Source organism: Notamacropus eugenii, chromosome 3 (assembly GCF_028372415.1).
Source record: "Notamacropus eugenii isolate mMacEug1 chromosome 3, mMacEug1.pri_v2, whole genome shotgun sequence".
Classification (NCBI taxonomy): domain Eukaryota; kingdom Metazoa; phylum Chordata; class Mammalia; order Diprotodontia; family Macropodidae; genus Notamacropus; species Notamacropus eugenii.
In genome coordinates, this window is record NC_092874.1 from 204,011,198 (window position 1) to 204,029,445 (window position 18,248).

The window sequence follows — 18,248 nt, forward strand, 5'->3', positions numbered from 1 at the left end:
AAAACTTTGGCAAAGTTGCAGGTTACAAAATAAACTCGCACAAATCTTCTGCATTCCTATATATTAGTAACAAAGTCCAACAGCAAGAGATAGAAAGATAAATCCCATTTAAAGCTAGGGTAGACACTATAAAATATTTGAGAGTCTACCTGCTAAAACAAACCCAGGGGCTGTATGAACACAATTACAAAACACTTTTCACACAAATAAAGCCAGATCTAAGTAAGTGGAAAAACATCAGTTGCTTGTGGGTGGGCTGCGCCAATATAATAAAAATGACAATTCTACCTAAATTAATTTACTGATTCACTGTCATACCAATAAAACTATCAGATAATTACTTTGTAGAGGTAGAAAAAATAATATCAAAATTCAGCTGGAAGAACAAGAAGTCCAGAATATCAAGGGAACTAATGAAAAGGAATGCTAGGGAAGGTGGCCTAACTCTACCAGATCTCAGATTGTATTATAAAACAGCAATTATCAAAACCACTTGGTACTGGCTAAGAAACAGAAGGGTAGATCAGTGGAATAGGTTAGGTACCCAAGACCCAGTAGTCAATGAATATAGCAATCTACTGTTTGATAAACCCATGGACCCCAGCTTCTGGGATAAGAACTCAGCGTTTGACAAAAATTGCTGGGAAAACTGGATAACAGTATGGCAGAAACTAGGCATAGACTAGATATAGAAACTAGGCCTGACACCGTACACAAGGATAAAGTCCAAATGGGTACATGATCTAGGTATAAAGACTGATAGTATAAACAAATTAGTGGAGCAAGGAATAGTGTATTTATCAGATTTATGGAGAAGGGAAGAATTTTTGACTAAACAAGAGATAGAAAACATTATGAAGTGCAAAATGGATAATTTTGATTACATTAAATCGAAAAGTTGTTGCACAAACAAACCCAATGCAACCAACATTAGGAGGGAAGCAGAAAACTGGGAAAGAATTTTTGCAATTAGTATCTGCGATAAAGGCCTCATTTCTAAAATATATAGAGAACTGAGTCAAATGTACAAGAATACAAGTCATTCCTCAATTGATAAATGGTCAAAGGATATGAACAGGCAGTTTTCAGAGGAAGAAATCAAAGCTATCTATAGTCATATGAAAAAATGCTCTAAATCACCATTGATTAGAGAGATGCAAATCAAAACAACTCTGAGATACCACATCACACCTATCAGATTGGCTAACACGACAAAACAGGAAGATGATAAATGTTGGAGAAGATGTGGGAGAGTTGGAACACAAATTTATTGTTGGTGGAGCCGTGACCTGATCCAGCCATTCTGGAGAGCAATTTGGAACTATGCCCAAAGGGCTACAAAAATGTGCATACCCTTTCACCCTGTAATACTACTTCTAGGACTATCCACAAGAGGTAATAGAAATGGGAAAGGGTCCCACATGTACAAAAATATTTATAGCAGCACTCTTTGTGGTGGCCAAAGACTGGAAATCAAGGGGATTCCCATCAATTGGGGAATGGCTGAATAAATTTTGGTATATGAATGTAATGGAATACTATTGTGCTATAAGAAATGATGACTTCAGAGAGGCCTGGAAAGACTTATATGAACTGATGCTGAGCAAAAGGAGCAGAACCAGGAGAACTTTATACACAGCAACAACCACAGTGTGCGAGGACTTAGAACCTCATTGCAATGCAAGGACTTAAAAAATTCCCAGTGGTCTCTTAAGGCACAATGCCTTAAGAACTATGGAATTCGATCACAGAATGTAGCAGATCATTTTCTTTTGTATTACGTGTTGGTTTGTTTTATGATTTCTCCCATTCATTTTAATTCTTCTATACAACATGACTAAGGTGAAAATGTATTTAATAGGAATGTATGTATAGAACTCATATAAAATTGTATGCCATCATGGGGAGGGAGGGGGAATGGAAAGGAGTATGAGGGGGAGGGAGGGAGAAAAAAATCTAAGTTATATGGAAGTGATTGTGGAAAACAAATAAAAGAAAAAGAAAAGAAAAAGAAGTAATCAGGGAATGATCCCTTTAATGAGCAAAAGAAAAAATAGAAGTAAATCAAACTAGTAGGGAAAGAGTAGCAGTTGCTACTGATAATCACTCTTACGCCAGGAGAGTCCAGAAAACAGAAAGAAAGAAAGAGAGAAAGAAAGGGGGAGAGAGAGAGAGAGAGAAAGAAAGAAATCTAGCCAGTAAACCCCAAGTTAACTGAGCAATCCTCTGGCTATCCAAATTTGCCTTTCTTTGGAGTAGAGAAGGAGAGGGGGACAGAAGGGAGAGGATGAGCTGGGTAGCTTGGTCTACTCACAGATTGTGTTCATCCTTCGTTTCAAAGAAGACCATGACATCAGAGAAATGATGATGACTTGCACTTGAATTTGTTTTGAGTGAGGGATGGCTGTGCAATAACTCAAAACAAAAGTTAAGAGATTGAAGTGACAAAAGCAGTAATAGCACTGAAAAAGCAAAATACAGTTTTGATATCAATCAATTTTACTACAGTCTTCAGAAATCAGAGGAAAGAGGCGACCTCCCTGAAGGAGCAGGACATGGAAAATTTCTTATGCTCCAAATTCAGACCTCAAAATATCCTGTATAATTTAATGTACTATACTAAAGTATTACTATTCTAGTAGAGTACCAGAATAAGTCTGACCCAAAATCAGACTGTGATCTACAATTGTCCAGACATAAAATTGATTCATAACAATTTCAGAACAACATCTAATAGATGTTACCACATCAAATACCTGGAATCTTCAAGCTACATGGAATAAAGTGCTTTTATAACAGAGAACTAGAAGAATGTATCAAAAAAATAAACAAATAGGATGAGGTCCCTTTTACCCTATCTACTATCAGTTGTTACAAGGATGCTTTTGGTGAGCCTTCAGGGGATGAACTTATGTTATAATACTTTTATTCAACTACCAAAAGCATTTATCCTGGGCAGTATTACATTAAACATAAAAGAATAATAACAGGATAGAGACTTATCCTGGGTCCCTTTCTATCTGAACCTCGTTGAAGTTAGGATAATTTTTCCTTAGATGATATTCAAACTATACTTAAAATTTGATTGTCTGAGGGAGCTAAAGGGTCAAGCCATTGACACCAGGATGTTGGCTGAAAACAAAATAGTCACAAAGAACCATAGGTATTCTCTAATGCTTGGTTGGTGGAAAACAATGGACTTCTAGGTCAAGGAAGCTTTTACCTGGTTGAATCAACCTGAGGTGTCTTCAATGGCCACTCTTTTCCTGCTATGATTAAGTAAATCTTCTGTTAACTGATCCACTGAGTATTTCGTCCTTTTGTTCTTTAGTCATTCGGGCATGTCCAAGTCATTGACCCCTTATGGGGTTTTCTTTGCAGATATTCTGGAGTGACTTCCCGTTTCTTTCTCCAGTACAATAGGCAAACAGAAGTTAAGTGACTTTCCCAAGGTTATACATCTAGTGAGTGTCTGAGGCCAGATCTGAAATCAGATCTTCCTGACTCCAGGGGCAGTGCTCTATCACTGAGTCATCTAGCTGCCTCTATTGAATATTCATCCTATTGAACATAAAACAACCAGGAACTGTACTGAGTCATGGCCAGCCCAAAATACCCATAAGAGATATTCCCCAATCGATATATGAGGAGATGATTGGGCAGTTCTTAAGGGAGAAAACCGACTATCTATGGCCATATTAAAAGATGCTTGAAATCACTAATAGTTATTTAGAGAAATGCAAAATCTGAGGTTCCACCTCACACCCATGAAGTTAGTAAAGATGACTAAAAATAGAAAATGACAAATGTTGGAGGGTCTGTGGGAAAATAGGCACATTGATACATTCTGGAAAGCAATTTGGAATTATGCACAAAAACAATGCATGCTTTTTGACTCAGTGATACCATTCTTATACCTATATCGCCAAAGAGATAAAAAAAGAGGAAAAAGTCCTTTATGTACAAAAGTATTTATAGCAGCTGTATTTGTTGTGGCAAAAAACTAAAAAGCAACAGGATGTCCATCAACTAGGCAATGACTAAACAAATTATAGTATGTGCCTAAATGGAATACTATTGGTCTGTAAGAAATGAGGGGAAAGATAGTTTCAAAGAGACGTGGAAAAATCTGTTATGAACTGATACAGAGTAAAGTACACAAAACAAGATCCATTTATGCTATAACACTAATATGATAATATTTTGAGAGTTAAGAACTATGGTCAACTAATGATCCACCATAATTCCAAAGGATTGATAAAGAAAGATATTTATCCACCTCATGACAGAGTTAATAGACCAACATGAGAATATACTTTGCTTTATGGTACTTACAGGGGTCCTTCCTTCCTTCCTTCCTTCCTTCCTTCCTTCCTTCCTTCCTTCCAGTAAGGAAACATGGAAGGAAAAAAAGAAAAAAGGACTTTTTCATAAATTAATAAAATAATAAACTTTAAGAAAAGATGGGGAAAAACTATGAGCATAATTCCACATTTATATAGTGCTTCATGTATACAAAGGTCATTATTCCCAACAGACTTGTGGCCAAGCCAGATTAAAATGTGATTGGGAAATATTTGACAACAATAAATAAAAATATAATCAAATGTAGATAATGTTAATATGTGGTTTTTTAAGTTAGTATTCAGCCTGCCAGGAACCTTATATATAGTTTAGTGGCCTATTGAAATTTGACACCACTGGTATAACTGACCAGTAAGAAAAATAAAGTTAAAAAGAAGAATTAATTTGCCCAGTATAACACAATTTGGAGGTTTTGGAGGTGGGATCACAGTAATGTCTTTTTTTTTAACCAAATACTTATTTTTTGTGCATATGCATTTCTAGTTTATGTCTCCATATGGTACATGTATAGCTGTCTGTATAAGGGGTGTGTGTGTGTGTGTGTGTGTGTGTGTGTGTGTGTGTGTGTGTGTGTATGTTACTCTTTGAATGCATTGCTCATTGCCAGTTATCAGTTACCAACAATCAGGGGCTAAATTTTACAGCTAGGTGGCACAGTGAATAGAAAACTGGACCAGATCAGAAAGACCTGAGCTCAGATTCAACCTCCGATACTTATTAACTATATGACCCTGCACAAGCCACTTAACTTTTTTCTGCCTCAGTTTCCTCATTACAGATGAGGAGACAGTAAAGGAGACAGTAATAGCACCTGTCGCCTAGGATTGTTATGAAAATAAAATGATACAATATTTATTAGGTTTTATAAGCCTTAAAGCTATATATAAACTCTAGATGTTATTATCTATGTACTATGTATGGGTAGAATGGCAACTCTTTGATGGAGGCAACATAGTATGGTGGAACAGACTTTGGACTTGGAGTCGGAAGACTTGGGTTTGAATACTGCCTCTGTCACTCTCTACCTTGTCACTTTGGCAGCTCATTACCTTCTGTGAACCTTAGTTTCCTTACCTATGGAGAAATAGGAATAGTTGTAACTTGAGTAGCTTCCTCCCGGATGGTTGTGAGACTCCAATGAGCTCTCATTTACACTAGAATATCTCACTTGATTCTCGCACCCTGAGAAGATCTTGACCACTTGCATTTCCTTATAGATGAGGAAACTGAGTTTCAAATAGGCTAAGTAACTTACGCAAGGTCACATAGTTAGGAAATGGCCAAGCCAAGATTCAGACCTAAGTCTTCTGATTCCAAGTCCCCAAACCCTTTCCATTGTAACGTTTCCTCCATCAAATAGCTACATTTATATATATGTTAATTGGTATGATAATAACTGACCTTTGTATGACCCTTTAAGGTTTGCAGAGTACTGTGCACAGATTATCCTATTTTATTCTTGTAACAACCCCGTGAAGTCAGTACTATATCATTATTACCATTTTACAATGAGAAAACTGAAGCTGGGAGAGGATAAGCCCTCATGACTACTTCTGCAGCCAGTAAGTGGCAAAGATAGAATGTAAATGCAGCCTTCTGCAGACTTCAATTTCAATTTGTCTCCCCCACTGCATCATGCTGCTTCTCAGGATAATGATGATAGTGATGGAGACCTACGTCAGTTTTTAGGGCTCATCCTAACCTTGATGAGCATATTCAGAAGCTCTCTTTGGACAGGAGAGCATTAGGGCATTTTTCTTGGAATCTGTGGGGAACCTGCACTTTTCTTTAGGAAGAAGGAGCAGTTCTGGCTGCTTAATTAGCTCTAATTATTCCCTGCCTTATTGTAAAAGCCCCCAGTTATTGTCTCAGTGTGCTCAGCTGAACCTTTTCCGTTTAGATAGAAGTGTCTGCATGAACTCTGTGTGTGTGTGTGTATGTGTGTGTGTGTGTGTGTGTGTGTGTGTCTACTCAGTAGTAGTTTCGAGTTTGCTTTTTGCAGTTCCTCCTGCCTTTGAGGTTTAATCTCTTGCCTTCCCTGGGGTAGATCTTGTCACAAGTCCCCTCAGCCAAGAGCCTGAAAGGTAGCTTCCAGCTGTATCCCAGCAGCTGACTTCCTGACTTCTCATCACCCAGCAGCTTATAAATGTGTTTGATAAACATTAAACCCTGGCCCACCCACTCTGTACCTCCCTCAGCTCTAGACCCATCCAGCTGGGCATGACTGATTCTGAGTGTCGGAGAAGGGATTTCTGTTTTGGATACTTATACTTCACCTTGGCTTTCCTAAGATGCAACTGAGATGTTGAATGAAGCGGGGAAAGCTCTTTCAGGAGAGAAGCTTAAGGGGAATTAACTTGCTTTCCATCATGACCTTTTCTTTTTCTGCTTTTGACAACAATTAGCTCTGAGAAGACTTGATCTGGAGTTAATTTTAGGACAGAAGGAGAGAAATCCATTTTCATCACACTTGACCCTCGTCTAAATCATGTTTATGAAAGGCAGGGTGCTTTAATGAGAGGCAGATTCACACTGTATCACTGCTAGTGATGGACATGTTGATCCTGGATAAGTTGATCAGCCTCTTGTACCGCAGTTTCATCAATAAACATTTCAACAAATATTTATTAAGCCCCTGCTATTATGCACAAAGTACTAGGAATGTAAAGACTGAAACAAAACAGTCCCTGGTTTCAAAGACTTTTCATTCTACTGGAGGGAAGCATGCATACTCTATTAAATAAATACAAAATGTAGATATGAAAAATAAATACAAAGTCATTTCAGGACTTAAGATATATTAACAACTGGCCAATATGGCAAGATTTCATGTAGGAAGTAGCACTTAATTTAAACCCTGAAAGAAGCTAGGAATTCCAAGAGGTGGGAAGGGCGTGAATTCTAGGCTGAGGGGAGAAGGGAGGGGACCACACAACATAATGCAGAAACACAGAGTAGGAAGAAGGGATGCCAGCAAAAGGGCCCTTTGGCTGGAAGGTAAAGTGTTAGGAGGCATTTATCATAAGTAACCATCCTGGAAAGATAGGCCAGTGCCAGATGGTTAAGGGCTGTAAATGCCAAACATTTGTATTATATTCTAGATACAATAGGCAGCCACTATTTGTGGCTGAAACTTCTTGAACAGAATGTCGGACACAGGGACAATAGGCCTCAACATTCCCCACAGCTCATACAAAATTAAAATGGAATAGGAAAATAAAAATGTAATTTCTGTTGCTGTTTCTGTCATATTTGATGCTTTGTGACCTCATTTGGAGTTTTTCTTGGCAAAGATACTGCAGTGTTTTGCCATTTTCTTCTCCAACTCATTTTACAGATGAGGAAATTGAGGCAAATAGGTGACTTGTCCAGGGTTAAGCAAGTAGTAAGTGTCTGAGGCCAGATTTGAATTTAGGAAAATGAGTTTGCCTCACTCCAGGTCTGACATCTCAGGGGAAAAATACAGTAGAAAATAATGTTAGTAAATGGTTTTCTAAGTCAATATGCAGCCTTCCAGAATTCTTATGTGTGATTTAGTGCAGGGCAACCTGCAGCCTTGAGGCCACATATGGCACTCTAGGTCTAAAAGTATGGCCCTTTGACTGAATCCAAATGGCACTGAACAAATCCTCTTTAAAAAATAATTTGTTCTGTAAAACTTGGACTCAGTCAAAAGGCCAAACCCAAGGACTTAGAAGGCCACATGTGGCCTTGAGGCCAAAGGTTCCCCATCCCTGGTTTATTAGGTCTCCTTTTTATCTTGAATTTGATACCACTGGTCTAAAGCAGGAGAATGACCTGTGTTTTAGGAATATCATTTTGGCAGCTGTATGGAAGATGAATTGGAGAGGAGGAGAGGTTGGAATCATAAAGACCAATTAGTATGTTATTTCAAGAGTCCAGGTGAGAGGCAATAAGGGCTTGAATTAGAGCAATTTTATTATGAGTGGAGAGAAGGCGAATCGAGGGTGTAGAATTGGTAAGATGTGGCAGCTCATCAGAAGTCAGGAGTGAATGAAAATGAAGAGTTGAAAGTGATTCAGTAATTACAAACCTATAGTTGGGTGATTGGAAAAATGGTAATGCCTTTGACCAAAATGTGGAAGGCAGGAGGAGGGGTGAGACTAATGGAGGGAAAGTAGTGAATTGTTTTTAACATTTGAAGAAGTCTGAGTAGATGAGGTAGAAGAAATCTTTTCTGCGTGTGGTTTTCTCCAGCAACTTTGCAGAACGGGAATTGAGTTTTGAGATTCTACTGACCTTTCTTATCTTTTTACTCCACAGGATATAGCAGTTGGAGAGAACTGGCCAAGGCTCTGGCTAATAGAAACATTCCTGCTGTGCATCCAGATCTCAAGTTCTATCATCCCCAGAGGCAGGACTTCAAGGTAAATACAAGTGTTAGCTTAGGTCTCCTATCTTTTCCCAGGTACCTATAACTTCCCTTGTCATGCCCCCAACCATTCAAGACCTGTACTTTTTCACTCTCCTTCAGTAGAAGAGTGAAGAAGCAAGCGTGGGCCTGAGCCCCCAGAAACTTTATCTGCATCATGAACATTTCCCAGCTTGTTTGAGGAAGACTGGTCAACCTTGTCCCCTTGTCCCCTGAAGCTCATGAATTGAGCTGGGGAAGGGTTTCCCCAGGTTGACTTTTGATTCCTTTAGTAGAAAGAGGACTGGATTTGAAGTCAGAGGATCTAAGTTTGAATCTCAGCTCTAACACTTAACTAATTGTGTGACCTTGGTTAAATTGTGGCAAGGGAGAGGGGAGAGAGACAGAGACAAAGACAGAGAGAGACAGGCAAAGACAGGGTGGGGGGTTGCCGCATATAAAGATAGCACATAAAGGGAGCTAGATATCTGGAAGCGGGGGAAAGATACCTTCATGAAAACAAAGGTGGAGATATCTAGGGAGTCATGAACTGGGACAGCTTTGAAATAAGCATGGCTGATATGAATGTTTCCTTAAATGGAGGCTCCAAAGAGGAAATCCCCAACTGAAGGAGCAGCTTATAGGGGTAGAATTCTTGTCAGCATGAGAAGAGGTGGAGAAATAATCTGGAGAAACATAAGTTGGGCTTCATTTGAAGAACTTAACCTCTTTGAAGCATCTAGGTGGCTTAGTGGTTAGACTACCAAGTGTGGAGTCAGGAAGACTCCTCTTCCTGAGTTCAAATCTAGCCCCAGACACTTACTAGCTGTGTGACCCTGGGCAAGCCACTTAACCCTGTTTGCCTCAGTCCTTCATCTGTAAAATGAGCTGGAGAAGGAAGTGGCAAAGCAATCTGGTATCTTTGCCAAGAAAACCCCAAATAGGGTCACAGAGAGTCTGACACAACTGAAATGACTGAACAACAACAATGGCTTCTCTAGGACTCAGTTTCCTCATTTTGTAAAATGAAACACTAGCTGATTCATAGAGCTCCTGCAGGCTGAAAAAAACGGTAAAGCAGTGTAGGAGAAAGAACAATGGCCTCTTCATGCTGATGCAGGAAGGATATTGTCAGACTAGGGTGTGAACATAGGCATGTGACCCAGGTGGCAAGTGAGTTAGAAGCCATGCCATATGAAGACTACTTAAGAGAGCTGGTATGGTTAGGCTAGAGAAGATCTTTAAATCTTACATAATGCTTGCTTTATTTTTTGGTCTCTGTATCTCTACTGCCTAGCACAGTGCCTGATACTTAACCTTTAAGCATCTGCAGTCCACACTGTGGAAGAAAGATCAAGCTTGAGCTCTCTGCCTGAGGGTAGAACTAAGAATAATGGGTAGAAAATGCAGAGAAGTACATTTTAGCTTTATATAAGGAAAAAATCTTGACGATTAGAGTTGTTGAGAAGTGAAGTGGGCTTCCTTGGGAGCTGGTGAGCTCCGTCTTGCTGCAAGTCTTCAATCAGAGAATGAGTAATGGAGATATAGCTAGGTAGTACAGTGGATAGAGCACCAGTGCAGGAGTCAGGAGGACCTGAGTTCAAATCTCACTTCAGACACTTGACACTCACTAGCTGTGTGACCTTGGGCAAGTCACTTAACCCCAAATTGCCTCATCCTGGGTCATCTCCAGTCATCCTGATGAATATCTGGTCACTGGATTCAGATGGCTCTGGAGGAGAAATGAAGCTGGTGACCTGCACAGCCCTCCCTCACTCAAAACAAAGTCAAGTGCAAGTCATGTCATCATTTCTCTGATGGCATGGTCTTCTTCGGTAACGAAGGACAAACACACGATGGGGATGTAGCTGAGAAGACTGCCATTCAATTATGAGTTGGACTGAAATACCTCTGAGGTCGCTTCCAACCTTGAAGTTCTCTAATTCTAGATTGAGGAAGAAGGGAAATGTAGGAAATGGGAAGATATTTAGTTTCTCTTGCTCAGCACTTAATTGGAGAAGGTAAACATGCACATAGGATCACCACATCTAAGATGGTAAGTGCATAAAAGAGTTGCAAACCAAGCACTATTAGAGTGATTTTTGTTATGGACCTTAATGTTGAAAATTCCTTGAGGTCAGAGCTACATCACCTTCTGCATTTCACCAAAATGTCTAACTCGGGGCTCTGAAGACTTTAAGCACTTATCTGTTGTTCATTTGAATCACCAGCTTCAATAAAGCGTGACCCTGAAGCTTATGGCATTTATCAACCTTCTTCAGATCCTGCCTTTTTCTTGCAACCTTCTCCCCTTCTTGCTTTATTTCTGCCACACTCACTGTTTTCCTTTTCATTTTGTTCTCTGCTGTGATGCTGCTTGGTGGCCAAGGTCCAAGACCCAGACAGAAGTGGGCTCAGGAGCGAGAGCTACCAGCAATGGAACAGGCCTGTTCCCTGGATCTCAGAGGTGGGATGATCATTGTGATGTTTGAATTTTCCTATCTATTTTCTGTTCTCTTAAAAATAATTTCAGGGCAGAGGATAACAGAGGGTTTTTGCATTGTACAAACTTGGGATGTTAAATCTCGAAGGTACCTTAGATACAATTTAATCTGGCCGCTTCATTTTACACATGGCTTTGAGCAGCCATGGACACTCACAGGAGTGAAGTCGGCTTATACAGTGTCACACTGCAGCCAGAAATTTGAACCCAGTTCTGAACTCAAATCCCAACGCTCTTTCCACCATACCACACTCTAGTGAATAAGTTGTTATTATTGGGAATTATTATTGCTAGGGAAAGAAGTTATCATCGAATTTTCCTCTAACAGTCATAGGGTCAGTAGTAGATAATATGTCCCCATTTTCTAGAGAGGGAATTGAAAGGTGAAAGAGAAGTGAAAGTCTTACCCAGAATCACATAGCACATTTGGAATAACAGCTTTGACCTTGTAGGGGTTATAGTGTCCCCTGCTTCCAACCAGTCTTGCCCCGCTAGTGGGGAGCATAGCAGTTGTTTAAGACCCTGTTAGATTGTTTGAAGATTTTGTTCCCTAATTCACAATTCCTCCAAATCCTATTCAATATAGCTTACTAAAATTTAATAATGATAAGTTATTTCTCAGGGACACAGACATTGGACACACAGAAACGACCCTAGAAGTACACAGTAAGCTTATGCATGTACAGATGAACAGAGAAGCATGCAGACTGGATGTCACCAAACCATCTACAAATATTTCAGTGGGTTTATTGAGTGGATATTCCCTTTAGCTGTTTAGATCACAATCCATCTGCATCTTCTCGTCCTATGTCTTGGCCATGTCCTCTAATGTATCCTCCATAGAGGATCCTCCCAATGTGCTGTAGGCCTTGCTCTCTGCATTGTGTAGATGTCAGGGTAGTCTTCAAGCTGCTATTCCTTACTTAGATACTCATCCACCTCTTTTTCTGACAACACATTTCTTAGATCATCTCTTTTACGTTCCTTTGGGCACTTTTGGTAATGTTTTCCAGGCTTCTCCATTGTGATTTTTGTGTCACCTGCTATTTAGATTCTTTAGAGATTACAGTGATTCCTAATTGCGTTATATCACTTGGATGTATCTTGAGTTGAATTTACTGAATAATTGGGAATATATATGTATTAAAAATGTTTCAGACAACAGTTTAGGATTATTGAAAGTGCTATGCAGTGTTGTAAATGTAAAATGTAATTTGTCTAATCTCTTCTTCCTGTGAGATTTCATTTTCTATTTGCAGTGCTTATCATCTACGTATATGTATAATATGTATATACATGTACACATGTGTATAGTCATACTATGCATACATGTTTACGTATAAACACACAATGTTTGCCTGTTCGTGTGAAGATAGAAACTTATATGCATGTCTTACATGTGTATATAAACATGTGTGTGGACATGTACGTAAGGTCTGTGTAATAGACATGTGTATAAAAGTATGTGTGTGTGTCCTATTGTAGCAATCTTAGCACAGTTACACACACACATATACACTCGAACTTATTCAGTAAATTCCCTATAATCTATATATTTGGGACAATAACATTTTCATCCATTTATTCTTTGAGTTCTACATCGATGTTTAGAATGAATTTTTTTGGTATAGTTATAGGTCTCATTAAGTCAGCTCTTATTCTTGGGTTTGATACAACTGGCTCAAGGTTATACACAAAGAAGACCATTATCATCCTCTAATTGTAAACATAGCAGTAGCTGACATTTATTGTTGTTGATGTTCAGTTGTTTCAGTCGTGTCTTACCCTCTGTGGGGTTTACTTGGCAAAGGTACTGGAGTATTTTGCCATTTTCTTCTCCAGCTCATTTTACAGATGAGAAAACTGAGAGAAACAGGATTAAGAGGCTTGCCAGGGACTGAACCACTAGTAAGAATCTGAGGTCAGATTTGAACTCATGAAGAAGACTTCAGGCCTCGAACTCTATCCTTTAGGCCACTTAGCTACCCAGAGCTAACATTTACATAGCACAATACAAAGTATTTTACGTATACTATCTGATTTGATCTGCACAACAACCCTGGTATTATTATCCCCATTTTACAGATGTGGAAACTGAGAACAGAGAAGTTAAAATGATCACCAAGCTAGTAAGGATTCCAATGTAGGTCTTTTTGGCTCCAACAGCATGTACTCCATTTCTATCTATAGAAAACCCTTATAAGTACAGTCAGTACATTCTCCATGACTAGGGCAAATGCCTTTAGCTAACATACATTTCCCAGTTTTATTCCTTACTTAATATTGATTGTAAAACAAAATTATGTCTGTAGTTGTATTTATAAAAAGCAGTTTTAAAAATAATCTTAACATATGCCTGGAAGATGTCTTGGAAGAAGTTTAAGGTTATATTTTGTCCCAGAGCCAAATTCCTTTTTAAAATCTACTAATGCTAATCACAGTGGGATCTTGTATTTTCTATAATTTTTAAGCAAGTATGGACTTTTTATAGGATAATTAAATTAACTTATATAAACTTTTTACATTTTTAAAAAACTGGTAATATTCAATACAGCCTTCTCTTGCTATAATCACTTGTTTTACAACATTTGGCACTCACTTCACAAGATTTTGACATTCTTTATTTTTCCTCATGACACCTCACTTCTATTACATTAACGATTAAGCATATCTCTGAACAGTGGGATTCTAAGCCAATAAACATTCAGTAATGAATGATGAGGGCAGCCAGGTGGTAGAGTAGATAGAGCACTGGCCCTCAGATCAGGAAAGACCTAAGTTCAAATGTGACCTCAAATATTTACAAGCTGTGTGACTTATGTGATGCCAAGTTCCTTAACCTTATTTGCCTTAGTTTCCTTATCAGTTAAATGAACTGGAGAAGGAAATGACAAATCATCCTAGTAAAGAAAAAAAAAACATCAAGACAACTAGCAAAGAAAGAAAACCAAAAAAGCCAGGAAAACCCCAGATGAGATCACAGAGATACATACATGTCTGAAATGACTGAACAGCAAACAACAAGTGAATGATGAGTGAATGAAAAAACCATCTACTAAATAATCTCTGCATATCTAGTACTTGTGCTATTGGGGATACAAATACAAAATAGAGACAGCCCTTGGGAGACTCAACATGTACAGTACATAGGAAGTACTCACAGTCTCTTATTCGTTCACTTAATCATTATGTCATTCATTTACTACATGTGTGTATATCTAGTATATACATACATATAATTTTATATGTATACCAGTACATACGCATGTGTGCATACATATCACAACATGAAAAGACCTAGAGGAAAGTCAGCAGCACATTGGCAAGGTTGTCTGTAGATTACACACACATATCTACATATACAACATACATACCACGTAAAGACACACACACACACATATACATATACACACTCATACAAACACATTTATACTTGGACCATCTTGATGGACTTCTTATAATCTATTTTTTTATTTTTCAATTTAGTTTTTTTTAATCAGAAGTTTATTGTCTTTCCTTCCCACTCCAGTTGAGAAAAAAGAAAGACAAAACTCTTGTGACAAATATACATAGTCAAACAAAACATGACCAATGCATGAGTTTATTTTGCCTGACCATGCATGTTTGTTACAAGAATTTTTCTTTTTGTTCTTGTTGTTCAAGCGGGGAATGGGCAAGAAAAAATAGATTTTGGGTCATAAAAAATTAATTAAATTTTTAAAAAGAACATCTTGAAACAGGAAAAGGACCTAAGGGACCTCTCCTCTTCCTTTGATCTCTCAAGGATGGTAATAGTGTTATCATTGTGTCAAAAGGTATGCGTAGCTTAGTAACTTTGAGGGCATAGATCCATATTGCTTTCTTGAATACGTGGAAGAGTTCTCAACTAGGTCAAAAGTGGATTGATACGTTTATTTTCCCACAAGCCTATTTAACATTGGTCATCTCCCTTTTTTTTTGTGGGGGTCAGCTTTGTCAATCTGATGAGTAGGAAGTACAATTTCAGAGTAGAATATTTTTTAACATGGATTCTGATACCTTTGATTTCTTTCTTTGAAAACTGCCTGTTCATCTCTTGACCATCTATCAATTGTGGATTTGCTCTTACTCTGCCAAACTTGAATTCGTTTCTTACATATCTTATAAATGAGACCTTTATGAAAGAAATTTTCTGGTAAGATATTTTCCTATTTTATACTTACGCTTGTATTCTTAGTCACATTGATTTTATATGTGCAAAAACTTTTACATTTTATGTAATTAGAATTGTCCATTTTACTTTCTGTGATCCTCTCTATCCATTATTTGATTATGAACTCAACCCCTATCCAATGGTCCGAAAGGTAATTTCTTCTTATGCCTCTAATTTTTTATTTGTCATTATTTAAGTATAAGTCATGTATCCATTTAGAGCTCATCTTGGTATATGGTATGAGATGCTGTTTTCTCTCTAGTTTCTGCCAGACTGCTTTCCAGTTTTCCCAGCATTTTTTGTTAAATAGTGGTTTCTTTCTTCTTTTTAAGAAATTTTTTTAAAAAAATTATTTATTTTACAAATTAATTTCTTTTTAGTTTTCAACATTTACTTCTATAAATTTTAAATTTTCTCCTTTTCCCTCCCGTCTTCCTTCCCCAAGACAGCATGCAATCCAATATAGGTTCTACATATTCTTATTAAACATATTTTCACATTAGTCATGTTGAATAGAAGAATTAGAATGAGGAATGGAGAACAGAGGAACCACGATAGAGAAAAAAAATACAAAACAAAGCAAAAAAAACACAGCAAATAGTATGCTTCGATCTGAAATTCAAACTCCATATTTCTTTGTCTGGTTTTGGATGGCATTTTCCATCATGAGTCTTTTGGAGTTGTTTTAGATCCTTACATTGCTGAGAAGAGCTATAAATTTTATTTCCATGAATGAAAATCCACCTTTCCTTCCCACTCCCCCTACCCCTGCCCATTGAAAAAGAAAGAAGTACAAAAGTCTCACAACAAATATGTATATTCAAGCAAAACATTTACTGGGTCCAAAAAAAATGTCTCAGGTTACACCCTGAGTCAATCTGGCTGTTTCTGTATCTTGTATACCTAATTCCACTGATTTCTAAACTAATTTGCTAAATTAAGTTCTAAATTATTTTGATGTTTTTATTTTATGATTTGAGATTTGCTGCTGCTAGGCTACCTTTCCCTACCCCATCCCTTTTATTCCATTATTTCCTTTGAGATTCTTGGCCTTTTGTTCTTCTAGATTAATTTCATTTTCATTTTTTCTAGATTTATAACATAATTATTTGGTAGTTTGATTGGTGAAGCACTGAATAATTAAACTAATTTAGGTAATACTGTCATTAGTTTTCTATTAGCTTGTTCTAGTCATTAATGATTATTTCTCCAATTACTTAGGTCTATATTTCTGTAAAGAGTATTTTATAGTTTTATAATTTCTGTAAAGAGTGTTTTATATTCTTCCCATGTGTGTCTTGGTAGGTAGACTCTGAGGTATTTTATACATTTTGTAGTGATTTCAAATTTGTCTCTTTCTGCTGAATTTTGTGGGTAATATACAGAAACACTGAGAATTTATGGGGATTTATTTTATATCCTGCAATTTTGCTGGAGCTGTTGTTTTAGTTATAGTTTGCTTCCTAGGGTTCTTTAAGTAAACCTCTATGCCATCTGCAAAAAGTGATCATTTTGTTTCTTCTTCGCCTATGATTATTCCCTTGATTTCTTTTTGTTTTATTAGTATAGCCAGCATTTCTAGCCCTATACCAAAGAGTGCTCCATCTTACCTTCCTTAGTTAGATCTTCAATTCTGGTCACCGTGTTTTAAGAGGAATGTTGACAAATTGGAGAATGTTGTGAGGAATATGATCAGCATGGTGAGGGGGCTTGTTCTTTGGTCCAGCTAAATGGGATTACTTGTTCTCACAGATCTTATCTCCATGGCTTGTACAGTCTGTCTCCCATAAATGGAATGTCCTCTTTCTTCCTCACCACCACCTTGTAGAACTCCTTAGCTTGTTCAGAGCTTATCTCCTTCATGAGACCCCTCCTGATTTTTCCCAGCTTCCTCCCCCACTTGCCATAGTTGCTTTGAATTTGCTTCTATGTGTACATGTTGTTTCTCTTAATAGAACAGAAGTTTCTTGAGAACAGAGACTATTTCGGTTTTTTTGACTTTCTATGCCCAACACCAAGCACATGGTAGACACTTGTGAACATTTGATGGTTGGTTGCTTGACTGTATATGAAATGGTTGAAACAATGGAGAATGCTCAGCTTGAAGAAGATTTTTTAGAAGGAGGTTCCTTGGAAGATGATATATTTAGTGATGCTGAAGGAATCCAGATAGGCTTGGTGACCACTCATTGGAGAATATCAGAAGAGATGATATTCAGGTACATTTTAAACTAGACAACCCTTACTGTGTCTTCAGATTTCCAGCACTGGTTGATGGATTTGTTCCCAAGGCTAATGGACTTGAATTCATTCACAGGGCTTAGGTCATATTGACTCATCACATGTCTATTGTAGAACTGAGAAGTTGTCTCTGTTAATTTTTATTTCATTTTCTGGCATCAAAAATAACAAATAGATTAGTCTTCAAATCCCCAAAACGTTCATTAAGGGCTACAGCAGCTATAGATAAACAACAAAAATTCCATTCACACAAAATAGTAAAGTGTTCTCATATTGGTTCAGGCCAGGCCTGGTTCAACTCAGTCTGGTCCAGTGTTTCAGACAAAGGATTTGAATGAAATGAAATATTTGTAAATCTTATAATATTTTACAAAAAGAAATTTACTCAACAATAGCCCTGAAAATGTTATTCACCAAAGATATAGCATTGATTCAGCTAGGCACAACTCCCTCAACCCTAAATTTGTTTAACACTGGGTTAGATGGATTTGTTTAATATATAATATTGGGAAGTCCAAGTCTGAGGAACCCTGACTAGCTGTGTACTGTCCTTCTCTTAGGTGATCAAGAATGTA

The 18,248-nt window shown here is 37.7% G+C and overlaps 1 protein-coding gene across 3 annotated transcripts in view; it reads left to right on the plus strand.

The window, feature by feature from the left end:
- The window catches only part of B4GALNT3 (beta-1,4-N-acetyl-galactosaminyltransferase 3), a 146,209-nt gene that overhangs the window by 96,837 nt on the left and 31,124 nt on the right, over positions 1 to 18,248 (plus strand). For all 3 annotated transcript variants that reach the window (XM_072654088.1, XM_072654084.1, XM_072654085.1), the window contains exons 2-3: positions 8,650 to 8,753; positions 11,127 to 11,204. In XM_072654088.1, the coding sequence (XP_072510189.1) occupies positions 8,650 to 8,753; positions 11,127 to 11,204 (182 nt within the window). The remainder of the gene's footprint in view (positions 1 to 8,649; positions 8,754 to 11,126; positions 11,205 to 18,248) is intronic.